The sequence below is a fragment of the Myxocyprinus asiaticus genome, chromosome 46 (genome assembly GCF_019703515.2).
Source record: "Myxocyprinus asiaticus isolate MX2 ecotype Aquarium Trade chromosome 46, UBuf_Myxa_2, whole genome shotgun sequence".
Taxonomy (NCBI): Eukaryota; Metazoa; Chordata; class Actinopteri; order Cypriniformes; family Catostomidae; genus Myxocyprinus; species Myxocyprinus asiaticus.
This window is the reverse complement of record NC_059389.1, coordinates 31,075,310-31,092,983: the sequence shown is the minus strand read 5'-3', so window position 1 is coordinate 31,092,983 and position 17,674 is coordinate 31,075,310. Positions and strand designations below refer to the sequence as shown.

Genomic DNA, 17,674 nt, shown 5'->3' with positions numbered 1-17,674 from the left:
CAGTGCATCACACTCCCTCCAACGGCTTGTAATCTTCCCACAGTGCATCCAGGTGCCAACACTTCACCAGGTAAATGGTACACACGTACACAGCCGTCCACGTGATGTAAAAGAAAACCGGACTCATCGGACCAGGCAACCTTCCTCCACTGCACCAAGGTCCAGTTCCGACACTCGCGTGCCCATTTTTAATTTTCGTAGGTGGACAGGGCACTCTGACCAGTCTGCGGCTACCAGCCACATACACAGTGCGATGCACTGTGTTATGACACATTCCTCTCGTAACCACCATTTAAATTTTCTGTGACTTGTGCCACAGTAGACCTTCTGTCAGTTCGGACCAGACGGGGTAGCCTTCGTTGCCCTCGTGCATCAATGAGCCTTGGGCACCCAACACGTCACCGGTTTGTGGTTTGTTCCTCCGCGGATCTCTGTCGCTAGGTACTCACCACTGCTGACTGGGAGCACCCAGGCTTACGATGCTTTTGGGAAATGCAGCCCAGGTTTTTACTCCTGCCCATTTCTCCTGCATTCAACACATTGACTACGAAAACTGATTGTTCGCTTACCATCTAATCTACCCAGACCTTGACATGTGGCCTTGTTAGGAGATTACCAACGTTATTCGCTTCACCTGTGAGGGGTCATGTTTTGGCTCATCAGTGTATACTGTTTATATACAGCTGTTACGTTCTGCGGCGTATTTTGCTTGTGTTTTCTTTCCTCTTCATTCATTCTCTACTTAGGTTTTGTGATTGGTTTTTCATCACATCAATCTGTTAAGAGGAAAGAGGCTTGTGTTTCTCTCGGTTGTCTTCGGACTTGTTTTGCTGTTTTGTGTTAGCCTCTCTGATTTATTAGTGAAACAACCATTTTGTTAAAGTTATGTTTGTCAATGGTTTCATTTTCTTTCCTAAGTTTATGTTGCTTGGTTAATTTGTTGTGACATTGCATCACTCATTTGAAGCTAACTTCCCGGACCCAGAGAGGAGGGATGGGTTAGCATGTCATGTGATTTACACTGCACTACGTAGAGTTTGTCTAAACACACCAGGTAAGGAGCGGGTGCTACCCTCTGTATTTATGTTTGTTTAGTTAGTGTAGTTTAATTATTGTTTCGACGCTGGAGGTTGTTTGTTTTCATTTCTTTATTTTCTTTGTTAGCTTAGGACTTAAGAGGCAAGATAGCCGATGTTTTGTTTTGTTGATTTCTTTGCTTTAGCCCCGCTCATTGTCGTTCACTCATGTGTCCGGTTTGTCTTTGTTTTATCATTTGTATATATTCTGTAAATAATTATTTGTTGTTTCACTATTGCACTGTAAAAACGATTGGGTGTATTATTGTTACGATTTGTTACAGAAAGAAATAAATTATATTTAGCAGTAACCCATATCTGTCTCTTCCTGATTCATTCCATCACGCAAGTTATCGGTAACTGAACCCGTTTTCTTTTCTTTTATTTATTTAGTTAAACTTATCACTTATGTTACATGCTCTTATACCCCAAAACATCTAAAGGGAGACGTAACAACAGTACTGTGGAAAAAATTTAGGCACAAAATGTTGCATAGTGAGAATGTCTTCAAAGATAATGACATAAATAGTTTTCATTTATTACTTAATGTCATACAAAGTCCAGTAAACATAAAAAAGCTAAATCAATATTTGGTGTGACCACTAGGGGTGTGACGATACACTTAGCTCACAAGACAAGACGATACACGATACTGAGTTCACGAGAACGATACAAGACGATATTTTAACACTATATACACTACCGTTCAAAAGTTTTGAAACACTTATTCTTTATTATAATCTTTTTTTCACATTTTAGAATAAAGTCATCAAAACTATGGAATAACATAAATGGAACTATGGGAATTATGTTGTGACTAAACAAAATCCAAAAGAAATCAAAACTGTGTTATATTTTAGCATCTTCAAAGTAGTCACCCTTTGTCTAGAATTTGCAGACATGTACTCTTGACATTTTCTCAACCAACTTCTTGAGGTATCACCCTGGGATGCTTTTTAAACAGTATTGAAGGAGTTCCCATCTATGTTGGGCTCTTATTGGCTGCTTTTCTTTATTATTTGGTCCAAGTCATCAATTTCAAAAACTTCTTTAAAAATAAATTTTCGTTATGTAATTAAATAAATTAATATGGTGGCACAATTATATTTTTGTCTACAAAACTAATTTCAAGCATTTAAGCATACGCCTTCAGATCAAAAGATTTTTAAGATCATGAGAAACATTTCAGTCAAGTGTTTCAAAACATTTTACCGGTAGTGTATATTACTGGAAAAATCTTTTATTCGACTGCAAGTCACAAAATGCAAAACAATGCAGGTGCATTTTGAAATGTTTTAACTATCATCTTGTAATGAATGTCACTTCAGTTCTACTTTCTGAGTATGAATTATCATATGCAGTAAAAGACAGAACAATATTCAACACTGTAAAAGGTTTTGCCACAAACTCAACTGACTGGCTTCTCTCCTGTATGATTTCACATGAGTCTCTTCAGACCTAGTTGATTTTAGTTGAGAGCTGCGGTGGTTCTGTAGGTGTCTTTGCATAGTGCTTGTGTTAGCCGCGGTGTACGGCACTATTTTCTTACAGTGCTTACATATTGGCTGTGTCTCGTTTGGAAGGCTGCGTCCTCTGGAGGTCACATTTGTCGGCCGCATACGTCATCAGGGCTGTCTCTTTTCATTTTTTTTTTTACATTTTTTATTGGGAATGCAAAAAAGGTTACCATTTGTATAAATGTAAGTGCAAATACAAAAAAAGCATTGACAATAGATATAAAATAATTAAAAAAAAATAAAAAAAAGAAAGAAAATTAAATGAGACAGCCTCGATGACGTATGCAGCCGACAAATGCGACATCCGGAGGACGCAGCCTTCCAAACGAGACACAGCCTTTGTTCGTGTCTTGTCTGTCACTCTGTCGCCGTTTATTGTTTCCACCGGGTACCTAAAATGCTGCCACACAAACGATTTAAAAGTGACGGGGGCATCTTCTATGCTAATTTCACCCTCACACTCCGTTATGCTGATATCGTGAGACAGCTTTTCACCTCAAGGAGAAATATCGTCACATTTTAATATCGCGAGATCTCGTCACACCCCTAGTGACCACCTTTGCCTTTAAAACAGCACCAATTCTCAGTTTTTCTTGGTTGTTGGCAGATAGGATGTTCCAAGCTTCTTGGAGAATTCGTCACAGTTCTTCTATCTATTTAGGATGTCTCAGTTGCTTCTGTCTTTTTATGTAATCTCAGACTGACACGATGTTCAGTGGGGGGCTTTGTGGGGGCCATGTACTTCTATTCTAATCTTTTCTATTTTCAAAAGTAATGTTTGGGAGTCTAACATTTATATTTCCTATTGACACACTAAAGCTGAAGATATAAATAACCATCTTAAGACAAATGCTTTTGTGAAACATGTGCCTAAGACTTTTGCACAGTACTGTTGTGTATATATTACACACACACACACACACACATATGTGTGTGTGTGTAATATAATATATGCAATTTATAATATATTATATAGGACATAATATTTATTGATGGAATACATGGAATTTGTGGCTAAAATGTGACCAAAATGATGAAAAAAATTAATAAAATTGTTCATAATGTACCAAGTTAGAAGGTCCCCTGTATCATTTACAGCATTAGCTAAGATAAAAAAAAAAAAAATATGTCAGCAAAATGGACACTGTAACTGAAATATACCCATATGAATCGATATTGTATAGATATCAGAATCGAAAGCTTATTAATCAAAATAGAATCGGCAAATCTGAATCAATAACCAGCCCTACATGTTAAAGTGGCATTTAGAGGGTAGGTGGGCAAACAGTGGGTCTGTTGGCAGAGGGAAAATAATGGCTCTGTGGTAGCATTGCTGCAATACCAAAATTTTGGCATCAGTACAATACCAGCCCTGGTACATCGGTATCAATACTAAATCTATACTTAGGCAAAAAATACATTGAAATTACACAGAAAATGACGATTAAAAGAACTGCATAAAGTCTTGCAGTTACAAATTCTGCATTTTTCAATTGCAATTTTGTTTTTAGAGCTTCAACAGGGCTTCACAGTATAAATAAAAACATTAATGAAAACTGATTACCTGTGACACAAAGCTGCTATGGCTGAATCACAGCCAGTTGATATTAAGTAAACTTGCTTTTCTGATACTGCTTATATATAATTATAATAATCTCAGGAGATCAGCAGTTACAGAAATACTCAAACAGCCCGTCTGGCACCAACAATCATCCATGCGATTATCTAATCAACCAATTGTATGGCAGCATTGCAGTGCATAAAATCATGCAGAAATGGGTCAGGAGCTTCAGTTAATGATCATATAAACCATCAGAATAGGGAAAAAATTTGTTCTCAGTGATTTGGAGCATGGCATGATTGTTGGTGCCAGATGGGCTGGTTTGAGTATTCTGTAACTGCGGATCTCCTGGGATTTTCACAAACAAGAGTCTCTAGAATTTACTCAGAATGGTGCTAAAAACATCCAGTGAGTGGCAGTTCTGTGGACAGAAATGCCTTGTTGATGAGAGAGGTCAACAGAGAATGGCCAGACTGATTTGAACTGACAAAGTCTACAGTAACTCAGATAACCACTCTGTACAATTGTGGCGGGAAGAATAGAATCTCAGAATGCTATTCTGAGATGCGGTTTGTCGTTGTTTTGGTGGCACGAGGGTTCCTACACAATATTAGGCAGGTGGTTTTAATGTTGTGGCTGATCGGTGTATATTAACAACCCTCTATGGACAAGTTGGAGAAAGAATCTAAATTGGCTAGTAAATTTTAGTTTTTACTCGCCAGACTTTTGATGACATGTAAGCGTAATGCAACTGAAAACTGAAAAAGATATTTAGCAAACCAAGAAGGGGGAATCTTCACATAAACTCAGCAAAAAAAAAAAAAAAAAAAAGTCCTCTCACTTTCAACTGCTTTTATTTTCAGCAAACTTAACATGTGTAAATATTTGTATGAACATAAAGTTTCAACAACTAAGACATAAGCTGAACAGAAATGGAATAATGTGTCAAAAGTAACAAAACAAAACAAAAATTAACAGTCAGTATCTGATGTGGCCACCAGCTGCATTAAGTACTGCAGGGCATCATGGACCGCACCAGATTTGCCAGTTCTTGCAGCTTAAGCGCAATCTGCTAATAAATTGGTGTGATTCTAAGGGCTTCAGTTATCATCACTCCTGACAGTTCCCATAGTGTCAGCTGTTGACGCAGCGTTGAAGTTACCGCAATCAAAGGCAACTATTAAATTCAATGCTCTGCCTATCATCTGTTTTGAGTTTGCATCAAGTCAAACCATGTTAAAAAATTCAGTCAACTTTAGTTTGAGGCCATTTACTTATTGTATCAAATCAGTGTCGGTACAGAGGAACCAGAGCTGGTGTTGTACTGAGACCAGTAGATTTTTTTTTTATTGAGGTAACCTTATGATACACGCCCAAACATACAGACACCTGTGCATATACACACACACCTGCATTTTCCAGTATTCCTCCCAGAGGAGTTCAGGGCTGAATATTCCCACAGACAGCAGTGCTCGAGTGGACTTCAGTAACACACACACATCAGCCTGATGAAACACAAACACATTTTATATCTTAATATATCCAACAGATTCATGTTCAAAATAATAATGAATCTGAATTAAATTCATAATGTATGGACAGTGATGTACCCTCTGTTTAGCACTGAGCAACACACATTCTGAGTCTGTATCAGTCTGTGTGATAAGATCATGAATGTTTTCATCCAGAATTCTCACTGACTGCAGCCCAACCGAAACCTCCATCTGCTGCAATCGCCTCTGCAGTTCATCCTCTGATTAAACATAAAAATCACAATCAAAATCACATTAGGGCTGTGTTCAAAATATTGATTCAATGATACATCATTACATTCTCCTTTTTTATACACTTATCGATGCAGCTGCTTCCGTATCATGTTAGACAGCATTTTGAAAGTTTGAGGGTAGTCACATCTATCACGCAAGGCAAACTGGTGGTTTCAATACCTTAAGCAGTAGTAAAGCCAACCTCTATGGACAAGTTGGAGAAAGAATTGCCATTGGCTAGTAAATTTGTGTTTTTACTCACCAGACTTTTGACAACATGTAAGCGTAATGCAACTGAAAATTAAAGAAGATATTAAGAAAACCGAGAAGGGGGCATCATCATCTATACTATATATATATATTACTTTTCATATATATGATTTCACGCAATATAGTATGTGAGATTGTATATTTTATTTTCATATTTCGCTTTTGATCCTTGTAATCACATTAGCTTGTGTACAAATGTCATATTCTATCATTTATATGATGTCCTGAAATTGCATTTTAAATAATGACACAAGGTGTTGTCATACATTTTTGACAAAATATTCACAAGGTTGGAACCTAATGAAAATAGAATTAATAATTATATTAAAAATAATCATTTAAGCGCTATTATATCAAAACTACTATGCGCAGAAAATAGATCCAAAAAATTGGATAGATGGGGCACAAGCCTATTTGTTAAATTCTTTCATATTTACAGTGTTTTCTGAAGTTAAAATATTTCATCTTATTTTGCCTTTTAAATATATATGTATTTACAAATTTATTACACTTACTACATTTTGTAACATGTTTCTTTATATGCACTTGTACAATTTACATTGCTCTGATAACAAGCGCTAAATTGGTATTGTCTCTTTAGGAGAATGGCTGCTACTCGAGCTAGTGTTTATGGTTGAATGAGTGCATCATACATTAAGAGAGAAGAAGTTGCTCAGTGGTTTTTCCCTCATCCGTGCAATGTAACAGAAATAATGTTTATCTTTTTGATCACCAACTGACTATGAATAACACTAAGGATTTTAAAAGAGACATGAAATGAAAATGGAGTGCTTGGGTCTTGTCTTTGGATACAAAATACACAGAACAAAGAAAAAGAAAACTTTTACTTGTATAATGATTATATATGACTTGCTTGTACAAATATTTATTGTACACGTTCTCAAATTTAAATCTACACTCTCTAGAGTTTTGAAACACTTAGCTTCTAACAGACATCCAACAGGCGCGTTACCGGTCTGTAGCCATGCTTTAAAATGGAGAAAGTTGAGAATGACCAGTCCGGGGAAAACTTTAACCAAGTCAGAGTTGACGTCATTAAATGCAATATCAATGCCATTTCACGGCTGAACTAAAGAGATGGTGACAGCGCGATCAGAACAGATCCGGATCCACTGCAGCCAAATAACGTCAATTTCCTTCAGAGTGCATGCTCACGAGACACAACACACTGTAAAAGATGAGACTGAATCCAGCTTCTTAATTGCCAGCTTCTTATTCAGTATATGGATCGAGATGCCCAAGTTCTTTGCCACTACACAACCACCGCTTAAATGGCCCATGCTTGATGCACCAGAGCGTTCTCAACTTGAGCGTTTTTTACCGAATCTGCAACTCCATGTCACGTTGTCCATACCCTCTGGTGTTCCTCAGTTGTAAATAGCGCTGCTCTTCTGGGTGTGTCACAAGTGCGTCTGTTCTCACGTGAACATGTCAACGCAATTAAGTCATGTGTGTACTGCTGCTGACCGGAAGCGATACTTTATAGTTAAAAAGTACTTAAATATTAATATTTTTCGCATCAAAAGCAACCGCTTCACTTTAGAAGACATTAACCGGTGTCGTCATATGGATGATGTTTATGCTGACTGTCTGTTCTTTTTGAAGCTTCAAAAGGCTGTATCCCCATCCACTTGCATTTTAAGGACCTACTGAGCTTAGATATTTTTCTATTTTTCTTCAAAAATACACAGAGAAATCTCCAGCTTTAACAGACTCGGTTACACTGAGGGACTGCCCCCCAAGGGTGGGCAGCATTCAGACCCCTACTGTCACAGACGAGCCTCTGTGTCCTCTGGCCCACTACTTGGGAGCAAGTCAGATTGGGCAAAAAACATGTTGGGGGTCTGCAAGTTTCCGTCTTGGGAATGAAACTTGACTTGGTGATCATGTTGGCACATCTGACCAACGAACACATTCATTCTATCCTCCAGTGCTTGACCAGTTTCAAGACGGGGGGTAGCCCTACCGCAGTGATAGTTCCAGATGACATTAAGTTTGATAGCCGCTGCTACCCGTTTGGGTTATCCAGTGCTGGTTCAACTCAAGGGTCCCTCATCACAAGTGGTGACACGGTCACTTTCGCCTCTTAGCCGTGCTCACTGTTTGGAGGAAGTCCCTGTTTTATCATCAAGCCATAGCACTCAGCCAAGCGGCCAGATGGAAAGTTGCCACAATGGATGTGTCCAACAAAGGCTGGGGAGCCCTGTACGACGGTTGTCCGGATTTTGGAAGCTGGACAAGTGTAAAAGCAACGTGGCATATAAGTTGTCTAGAACTCCTCGTAGTCCTCTTCGTTTCTAAGAGCTTTCTGGTCAGACATGGAGGATGTTCATGCACCAATCATCACAGACAACACTGCATTTGTGGCGCAAATAAATCTCCAAGGAGGAATGCGGTCTCGCACAGTGTTGGATCTGGCATGCCTAATTCTCCTCTGGAGCGAGTCACATCACTCATCTATACTTGCAGTGCACATCCCCGGACACCTGAACTGAGGGGCAGATCTGATTTCCCATCATGGAGACTCCATCCTCAGACAGTTCAGAGGATTTGAGAGGTATTTGGGGAAGCGGAGTCAGACTTGTTTGCCTCCCCAGAGACCACGTGCTGTCGCCTCTGGTACTCCATGCCACAGGCTCCGCTGGGCTTGTCTGCTCTAGCACACAAATGTTCAGCATAACTCAAATATGCATTCCCTCCTGTTTGTTTGCTACACCAAGTGCTGTGCAAGGTTCAGGAAGAAAGGGAAATTGTGCTGCCAACTGTGCCTAAGTGGCCCAACTGGAGTTAGTAGAGCTATTGGATGCTCTCCCAGGGGAAACTACACTGAGGAGGGATTTCGTCTCGCAAGCTCGAGGCACGATCTGGCATCCACAGCTGCAGCTGTGGAGGCTTCATATTTGGCCCCTAAACGGGGCTCGTACAACACACTAGGGTTGTCACAGTCGATGCTCGAGACCATACTGCAAAGCCAGAACCCCCTCAACGAGGTGACTTTATGCCTTAAAGTGGTGACTTTTCTGAATGCTGTTCCGCCGTTGGTGAGGACCCAGCATGTTGCCCTGTGCAGACAATACTCTTGATTTTTGCTAGAGCACTTGGATGCAGGACTTACTCCATCCATGCTTATGTAGGTCACTGCCATAGCAGTGACCCCTTTGTCTGTAGACAAACACCCTCTGGGTGTCGTCCCAATAATGACTGATCTTAGCGGCTAAAGGGATAGCTCTGTAGATACTTTCAATCCAAGTGAATGGTGACCAGACATTTCAAGCTCCAAAAATCACATAAAGCCGGCATTAAAGTAATCCAAACAACTCCAGCTTTTTAATATACGTCTTCCAAAGCGAAGCAATCAGTTTGTGTGAGAAACAGATCAATATTTCAATCCTTTTTTACTATAAATCTGCACTTATACATTCAGAATGTGAAATAATGTGAAATTTAAAGTGAAAGTGGAGATTTACACTGGTGGCCAAAAGTTTGGAATAATGTACAGATTTTGCTCTCATGGAAAGAAATTGCTACTTTTATTCACCAAAGTGGCATTCAACTGATCACAATGTATAGTCAGGAAATTAATAATGTGAAAAATAACTATTACAATTTGAAAAAAAAAACTTCAAAGAGCTCTCATCAAAAAATCCTCCATGTGCAGCAATGACAGCTTTGCAGACCCTTGGCATTCCAGCTGTCAGTTTGTCCAGATACTCAGGTGACATTTCACCCCACGCTTCCGGTAGCACCTGCCATAGATGTGGTTCTCTTGTCGGGCACGAGTCTAGCTGATCCCACAAAAGTTCAATGTGGTTACGATCCATAACTCTCTTTTCCAATTATCTGTTATCCAACGTCTGTGTTTCTTTGCCCACTCTAACCTTTTCTTTTTGTTTTTCTGTTTCAAAAGTGGCTTTTTCTTTGCAATTCTTCACATAAGGCCTGTACCCGAGTCTTCTTTACTGTTGTACATGAAATTGGTGTTGAGCGGGTAGAATTCAATGAAGCTGTCAGCTGAGGACACGTGAGTCGTCTATTTCTCAAACTAGAGACTCTGATGTACTTATCCTCTTGTATAGTTGTACATCTGGCCTTCCACATCTCTTTCTGTCCTTGTTAGACCCAGTTGTCCTTTGTCTTTGAAGACTCTGGTGTACACCTTTGTATGAAATCTTCAGTTTTTTGGCAATTTCAAGCATTGTATGGCCTTCATTCCTCAAAACAATAATTGACTGACGAGTTTCTAAAGAAAGCGGTTTCTTTTTTTTGCCATTTTTTACCTAATATTGACCTTAAGACATGCCAGTCTATTGCATACTGTGGCAACTCAAATACAAACACAAAGACAATGTTAAGCTTAATTTAACAAACCAAATAGCTTTCAACTGTGTTTGATAAAATGGCAAGTGATTTTCTAGTACCAAATTAGCATGATTCCTCAAGGATAAGGTGTTGGAGTAATGGCTGCTGGAAATGGGGCCTGTCTAGATTTGATCAAAAATTACTTTTCAAATAGTGATGGTGCGGGAGTCGCGTGGAGCCATGCAGGGGTAGGACATGTGAACAACGGGATCTGCGCACTTTGCTAGTTTTTAATTATTTTTATGTCATAAACCGGTGAGATTTGATACACTCTGCTACATAACTGTTCTATGAGGTCAACATGGCAAAGAATTCAAAATCCTCAGGCTCTGGAGATATTAAAAGACACTTACGTGCTCAAGCGGATACCCCTGACAGGGCCGCAGACCAGGGACTCGGTTTGGACGGTGCGACAGGAGAAATTCAATGCCAACAGTCGAGCTTGTCTGTGATGCTGACGAAGGTTGTTGCTGACTTGGAGGATCTTGCTGTAATACGTAGATCGATTGCTTCGATGGAAACAAAATTCTCTGAATTGGTTACAAGAATCGGGGATGTTGAGAAACAGATCGATTATATGGAGTCATCGGAGAGGGAATTAGACTCACAGAGTCCCGGCACGGAGATCGGCTGAGGGAGACAGGCCCGATCAATTCTGGCCAAATTTCTGAGATCATCCGATAAAGATCTTATGTTACGCAAGGTGAGGAGTAAAGGAAAGCTTTCTTGGAAGAATCACAGCATTTTCTTGTTCCCAGACTTTGAGAATTCGACAAGAGAGAAACGTGATCGATTCAAGGAATGCAAGAAACTCTTACATCAACAGAAGATATTTCCGGCCAAACTGAGAATAGATACTAAGGATGGCCGCAAAATATTTTCATGCCCACAGCAAGCATTGTCCTTCATAAAGACAATGGGGTGAATAAGTTATTTTGGTGATTTTCATGTTGCCCCCAAGTAAGCTCGACTCCATGAACATACACTCGGCTGTCTGAGGAAGCTGGGCGCATTTTTGTTTCTTTTTGTGTTGTTCCGCCTAGCAGCTGGAGTTTGTTTTGTGTAGTAAAACTCCAAGAATCTCTTGCATCGACGGAGGATTGCTGTTGCACTGATGTTTACGGCCAAACTGAGAACAGATACTAAGGATGGCCGCAAATATTTACATGCCCACAACAAGCGATGTCTTTTATAGAGACAAATGGACAGAGGAAGTCATGTTGTGTTTCTCACGTTGCCTCCAAGTGAACATGACTCGCTGAACATACACTTAACTGTCTGAGGAAGCTGGGCGCCTTTCTTGTTTCATTTTGTGCTGGCTCCGCCTAGCGGCTGGAGTTTGTTTTGTGGAATAACACTTCTTTGGGACAGTTGTGGATGAATCTGCATGTTCCTTGTGTTTATGCCTCCTATTGGCCAGAGTTTGTTTTGTGGAGTATTTTTTGCAGGACATTGGAAGGATTAGGTCATCTGCTGCACTCATGATCAGCCGGCTCACTGAGTATTCATTTGACTGTCCGAGGAAACTGAACAGGTTTTTTTTTTTGTTTTTTTGTGCTGATTCCGCTAGCGGCTTGAGTTTGTTTTGTGAATGAATCTACACGTTCTTTGTGTTTATTCTGCCTATTGGCTGGAGTTTGTATTATAGATTTTCTTCTGTTATGTAATTCTGTCTCACAAAATATGTATAGAAACACCGGACTCAAGCAATCCAATGGCAAAGTTGTCGGGGGGACTCTCGTAGGCATACATAGACTGTTAGAGTTTAGAAAGATGGACGCCGGTTGGCGCTGTCTTGCACGGATTAATGCACATTTTTCTTTTTTCTGTTTGTTTGGTTCGGGGGGAGGTTCAGGGTTTGACTGTTGCACTAATGTTGGAATGTGGTCTTTATCATTTTATTTTTGACACACAATCTATTTTTTCTAATATGTCAATATGTCAAAGTTAATATGAGTGGATTGTCTCTCCACATGGAATGTGAATGGGTTGGGGCACCCCATAAAAAGGAGGAAGGTTATTTATTTTCTTAAACGTAAGAAATATGATGTAGTGTTTCTTCAAGAAACGCATCTTTCCCCACAGGAAGCTGAACAATTTGGGAAGATACAGGGTGGACATGTTTTCTTTAGTGTTGGCTCAATTAAGAGCAGGGGAGTCATTACATTGATAAGTAAACATCTACAATTAAAATGTCTCAAACAGATTAAACATAAATTAGGGAGAGTCATTATTGTTTTGGCAGAAATTCAGGGGCAAAGGTTGATTTTGGCTAATATTTAAGCACCTAACGCTGATGATCAGCATTTTTAAGATCTTGAATGGGTGTTGCAAGCCGCTGGCAACCCTCATGATATAATATTGGGAGGAGACTTTAATCTTTTGATGGACTCAGTCTTTGATCATAGTGAAGCAAATGTGTGCAAGCCCCCTAGAGCAACATTGATGCTTCATAGAATGTGTAAAAATCTTGGTCTTACAGATATTTTTAAACCCATTTAGGAGGGACTATACATTGTTTTCATCAGTCCATAAGATTGATTCTAGAATAGATTTTATATATATATATATATATATATATATATATACATACATACATATATATCTAAGTCCCTCATTTCATCTGTTGTTGACTGTTCAATTGGAAACATCTTAGTCTCAGATCACGCCCTGGTGAGTTTAGAGGTGTTGCCACATATGGAGAAAAATAAATCTTATAGTTGGTGCTTTAATGTATCCCTTTTGCAAAATCCTGATTTTCAACAAACGTTAAAGGCTGAAATCAATGTTTATATGGAGACCAACTAGTCCGCAGTATCCTCTGTGGGCGTGACTTGGGAGGCACTTAAGGCGGTTCTTAGGGGTCGGATCATACAGTATGCCTCATTCATCAAAAAATCCAAAGCCACATAGAACTCATGGAATTGGAAGGGAATATTAAATGTGCACAGGCAGAGCTGAAGCGCTGAATGTTGTCTGATGGCCTCAGAGAATTGACCCGATTGAAGTACAGATATAATACTATTTGGTCGCAGAAGGTGGAGTTTTGGTTATTCAGGGCAAGACAGTCATACTTTGAGTCGTGGGACAAGGCAGGGAAGCTTTTGGCTAGATTGTATAAAGCAGAGAGAGTCTTTTTCTACCATTCCCTCAGTGATATCTGCTGGTGGTGAAATATTTACCTCAGCCACTGATATTAATAATGCTTTTAAAGAATTCTATCTTGATCTCTATAGTTCCACGTCTTCGTCTACTGATGAGGATATTAGAAATTTTGTGGAACCATTAGAACTCCCTAAACTGACGACTGAGCAAAAAAAATTATCTTAATTCTGAGATAACCTTGGAGGAGCTCGACGAGGTAATTAAGGCCTTGCCTACAGGCAAGGCTCCAGGGCCAGATGGCTTTGCCGCTGAGTTTTTTAGATCTTATGCAACAGAACTGGCTCCACTTTTGTTAGAAGTTTATACAGAATCATTAAAGAATGGAAAGCTTCCGCCAACCATGACACAAGCCCAGATCAGTCTGATTCTTAAAAAAGACAAAGGTCCAAGCGACTGTAAGAGTTACTGTCCAATTTTCCTGATCCATCTAGACATTAAAATATTGTCAAAAATTTTAGCTAACCAATTAAGTTATGACATTTCTTATACATATAGATCAGGTGGGGTTTATTCGGGGCCGCAGCTCTTCTGACAACATTAGGCGTCTCATCAATGTCATGTGGTCAGTGTCGAATGATCAGACTCCAGTCACTGCCATTTCACTTGACACTGAAAAGGCATTTGATATGGTAGAATGGGATTATCTTTAAGATTTTGGAAATACTTTTATCGGATGGATTAAGTTACTTTATAGACACCCGGTAGCGGCAGTACAAACAATGGATTAACAAATTTCAGATTATTTTACTCTGGATAGGGGCACCCTGCAGGGTTGCCCTCTTTCCCCATTATTGTTCTGTCTTGCCCTGGAACCATTAGCAGTCACGATAAGAAGGGAAGATGATTTTCCAGGGGTGGTGGCGGGAGGTGTGGCGCATAAGCTTTTGCTTTACGCAGATGATATTTTCTTATTCGTCTCCGACCCCATTCGCCTTGCCTCCACAGATAAACTTAATATTTCTCTATTTGTTTGTATATTAATTAAGAGTGGAAAGCGAATAAAAATACATAGGCAAAAAGGTGATTGAGAATGAAAGGATGAAAAATATTTATTTATTTGACATGTTAGGCCAGCAGAGAAGGCTTTGCTGGCCCTGAGAACTCGCCACTGAAGGGATTATATGCAATACCCTTATGTCATTTCGGTAGGTAAGCAAAAATCACACTTTCAGTGTTATACTTAAGGGAAAAACATAAGGTGTTTTGCGCAACCGGGCATTGGGCGTTACTTGTTATTCTTATTAAATAATATATTAATACAATAAATCTTCATTCTGTTTTTAGTCTGGAGCCCTGCTATGACCGTGACCCATAATAGCCACATAAATGTGATCAGCCCCCATTACCTAACATACAGCTGAATTTTCATCAAAATCATCCAATGCACACAGAAGATATAAGGTACTTCCTGTTTCACATTTTTGCCCTTAATTTATTGTCTCACCATAGCAACACCATTCGATATATCAAAAATCAGTTCGCAATTTAACATCTTCAATGTCTTGGCATAAGGTTGCCTAAATTTGGTAACAGTCACATGTATCCCCTAGAAGTAGTATTCAAAAGTTCAGGGCCTGCAATTTTCAAACAAATGCACATACAATCCAAAATGGCTGACATCCTGTTGGGTGGAGTTAATGAATGTAATTTTGAAAGTTGTCCGGCTTGATGAGATCAATATATGTAGCAAGTCTGGTGACTGTAGAAGAAACTGACCTCACCACATTTGTCAAAAGGTGGCGCTACAGAGCTCCCCAGCCACGCCCATGTTTTAACTTTTTCCCAGGCTTAATGGCCGACAACTCAGATGTGTGTGCAAAATATCATGAAAATTGTATGCCAAGTACCTCAAAAACATGTGAATATAAATAAAAAGGAATAATGACATTTAATGCGTTGTCATGGCAACACTATTTAAGATATCAAGAATCCCTTCAGAATTTTAAATCTGCACTGTCTTGACATTATTCATTTTTTTTAAGCATTTCAGGATATTTCTAAGTCTGTTAAAAGTGCCACACTTCCTTACGCCAGTTGGTGGCACTATGCCCGTGACCCATGTGATCAGCCCGCAAGGCCAAACATGCGGCTCAATTTTGATGTAATGCATGCAGAAGATATGAGACACTTCCTGTTTCCCATTTTTTGACGTTCCTTTATCACGTATTTCAAATTCCAGAGAATGCGTTTTTCAAACAATCCAAAAAGCCAACTTCCTGTTGGGCAGAGCTTATGACTGTCAGCGCGACAGACAGTTTGGTGACTGTAGCTCAAAAGGGATGTACTACAGAGCCCCCCGAACATGCCCATCTTCAAGGTGGCTCTACAGAGCCCCCTCTACACGCCCATGTATGAATTTTTGCCAAGCCTTAATGGCCGACGACTCTGATGCATGTGCAAAATTTCATGAGTTGTTTTAAGCATTTTGAATGCGCCAAAAGCCCCCGAAACCTTGAAAAAAAAATCAGATAATAATAATAATAATAATAATAATAATAAAAATAATAATCCTTAGAAGAACAATAGGGCCTTATCACTTTCAGTGCTTGGGCACTAATTATTTAATAATAATAATCCTTAGAAGAAGAACAATAATCCTTAGAAGAACAACAGGGCCTCCGCACTCTCAGTGCTTGGGCCTTAATAATAATAATCCTTAGAACAACATGGCCTCCGAACTTTCAGTGCTTGGGCCCTATTAATCCTTAGAAGAACAATAGGGCCTCCACACTTTCAGTGCTTGGGCCCTTATAATAATTGGCAAAATAAATTGACAAAGTATAATGTTTTCAAACAGAGAATATAAATAAATGAGAGTCTACCAACATTGCATGAATGTAATCGTCCATTTTTAACTACAGTTTTAAAAGGTTTAGGTGATGACAAGTAGTTCACTGGAATAAGTATACATTCTCATGAAAGTGAAAAATAGTAAATACATCGTTGCGATTACAGAGTTCATCTCGAATGGCATCAGATTCATTAATAATAATTTTTTCGTCTAGATTAGAGGTTCCCAACCCTGTTCCAGGAACCCCCCCAACAATACGCATTTTGGATATCTTCCTAATCAAAAACACTTGATTCAACTCATCAGCTCGTTAATGGAGACTCCAAGATCTGAATTGGGTGCGTAAGAAAAGGGAGATATACAAAATGTGCAGTGCTGGGGGGCCTCCAAGAACAGGGCTGGGAACCACTGGTCTAGATTATACCTGTTGAAAGAGCGCTATTTTAGTGTTTCACAGTGAGCAGACCATTTGTAGCCTATCTGGTAGCAAATGACATCATCAACGCTCTCATTGTCACACAACATAAAGCAATTTTAGACAAGTTTATTGTGTTTGTGACACGAGTATTTTGCCCCATGAATATCTATGCATTTACACAAAAATTTAACTAACGGTGCCGCAGAGATAATAAATTCATTTCCACAGCGCTACAATTACACAGATGATGATTAATAGCGAAATTAAGGTTATACAGTAAATGTTTATATAATTTAGGGAATTTTCAAGAAGTTGATCTTGTTTACTACACAATCAATCATTTATTTAACACATCTCACTTGAGTATGAATGACTGTTACATTGAAAAAAGCTAATTTGACTTTACATGTGAACATGCAGCATTTTGGCTGTGTTTACACTCTAAGGCTTAATGCGCAGATCCGGTCTTTTGACTGTATCCGATTTATTATCCCACCTGTTTAACTAAAGTCACGACTCGTATCTGATATCTCTGTTTACATTAATCTCCCTCCCAAACTCAAATGATTCCATTGCTGATCACTTTCACTTATGAGCGCCACGGTTCACCTTCAGGTTTTGAATGGCCTTGTGCTATTTCAGATTGCACACGATTGCAATTAATTAGGCAAAAGCGACTTTCTACTGCTGCCATGGTAAGCATGGCTTTAATGATTTCAACATCGGTAAG

At 39.3% G+C, this 17,674-nt stretch overlaps 1 protein-coding gene across 1 annotated transcript in view; it reads right to left on the bottom strand.

Annotated features, from left to right (window-relative positions):
- Nucleotides 1–17,674, bottom strand: part of LOC127435763 (Fanconi anemia group A protein) — a 132,613-nt gene that overhangs the window by 108,585 nt on the left and 6,354 nt on the right. The window contains exons 4-5 of the mRNA XM_051689437.1: nucleotides 5,765–5,907; nucleotides 5,564–5,659 (exon numbers count right to left, since the gene is read on the bottom strand). Of these exons, the coding sequence (XP_051545397.1) occupies nucleotides 5,564–5,659; nucleotides 5,765–5,907 (239 nt within the window). The remainder of the gene's footprint in view (nucleotides 1–5,563; nucleotides 5,660–5,764; nucleotides 5,908–17,674) is intronic.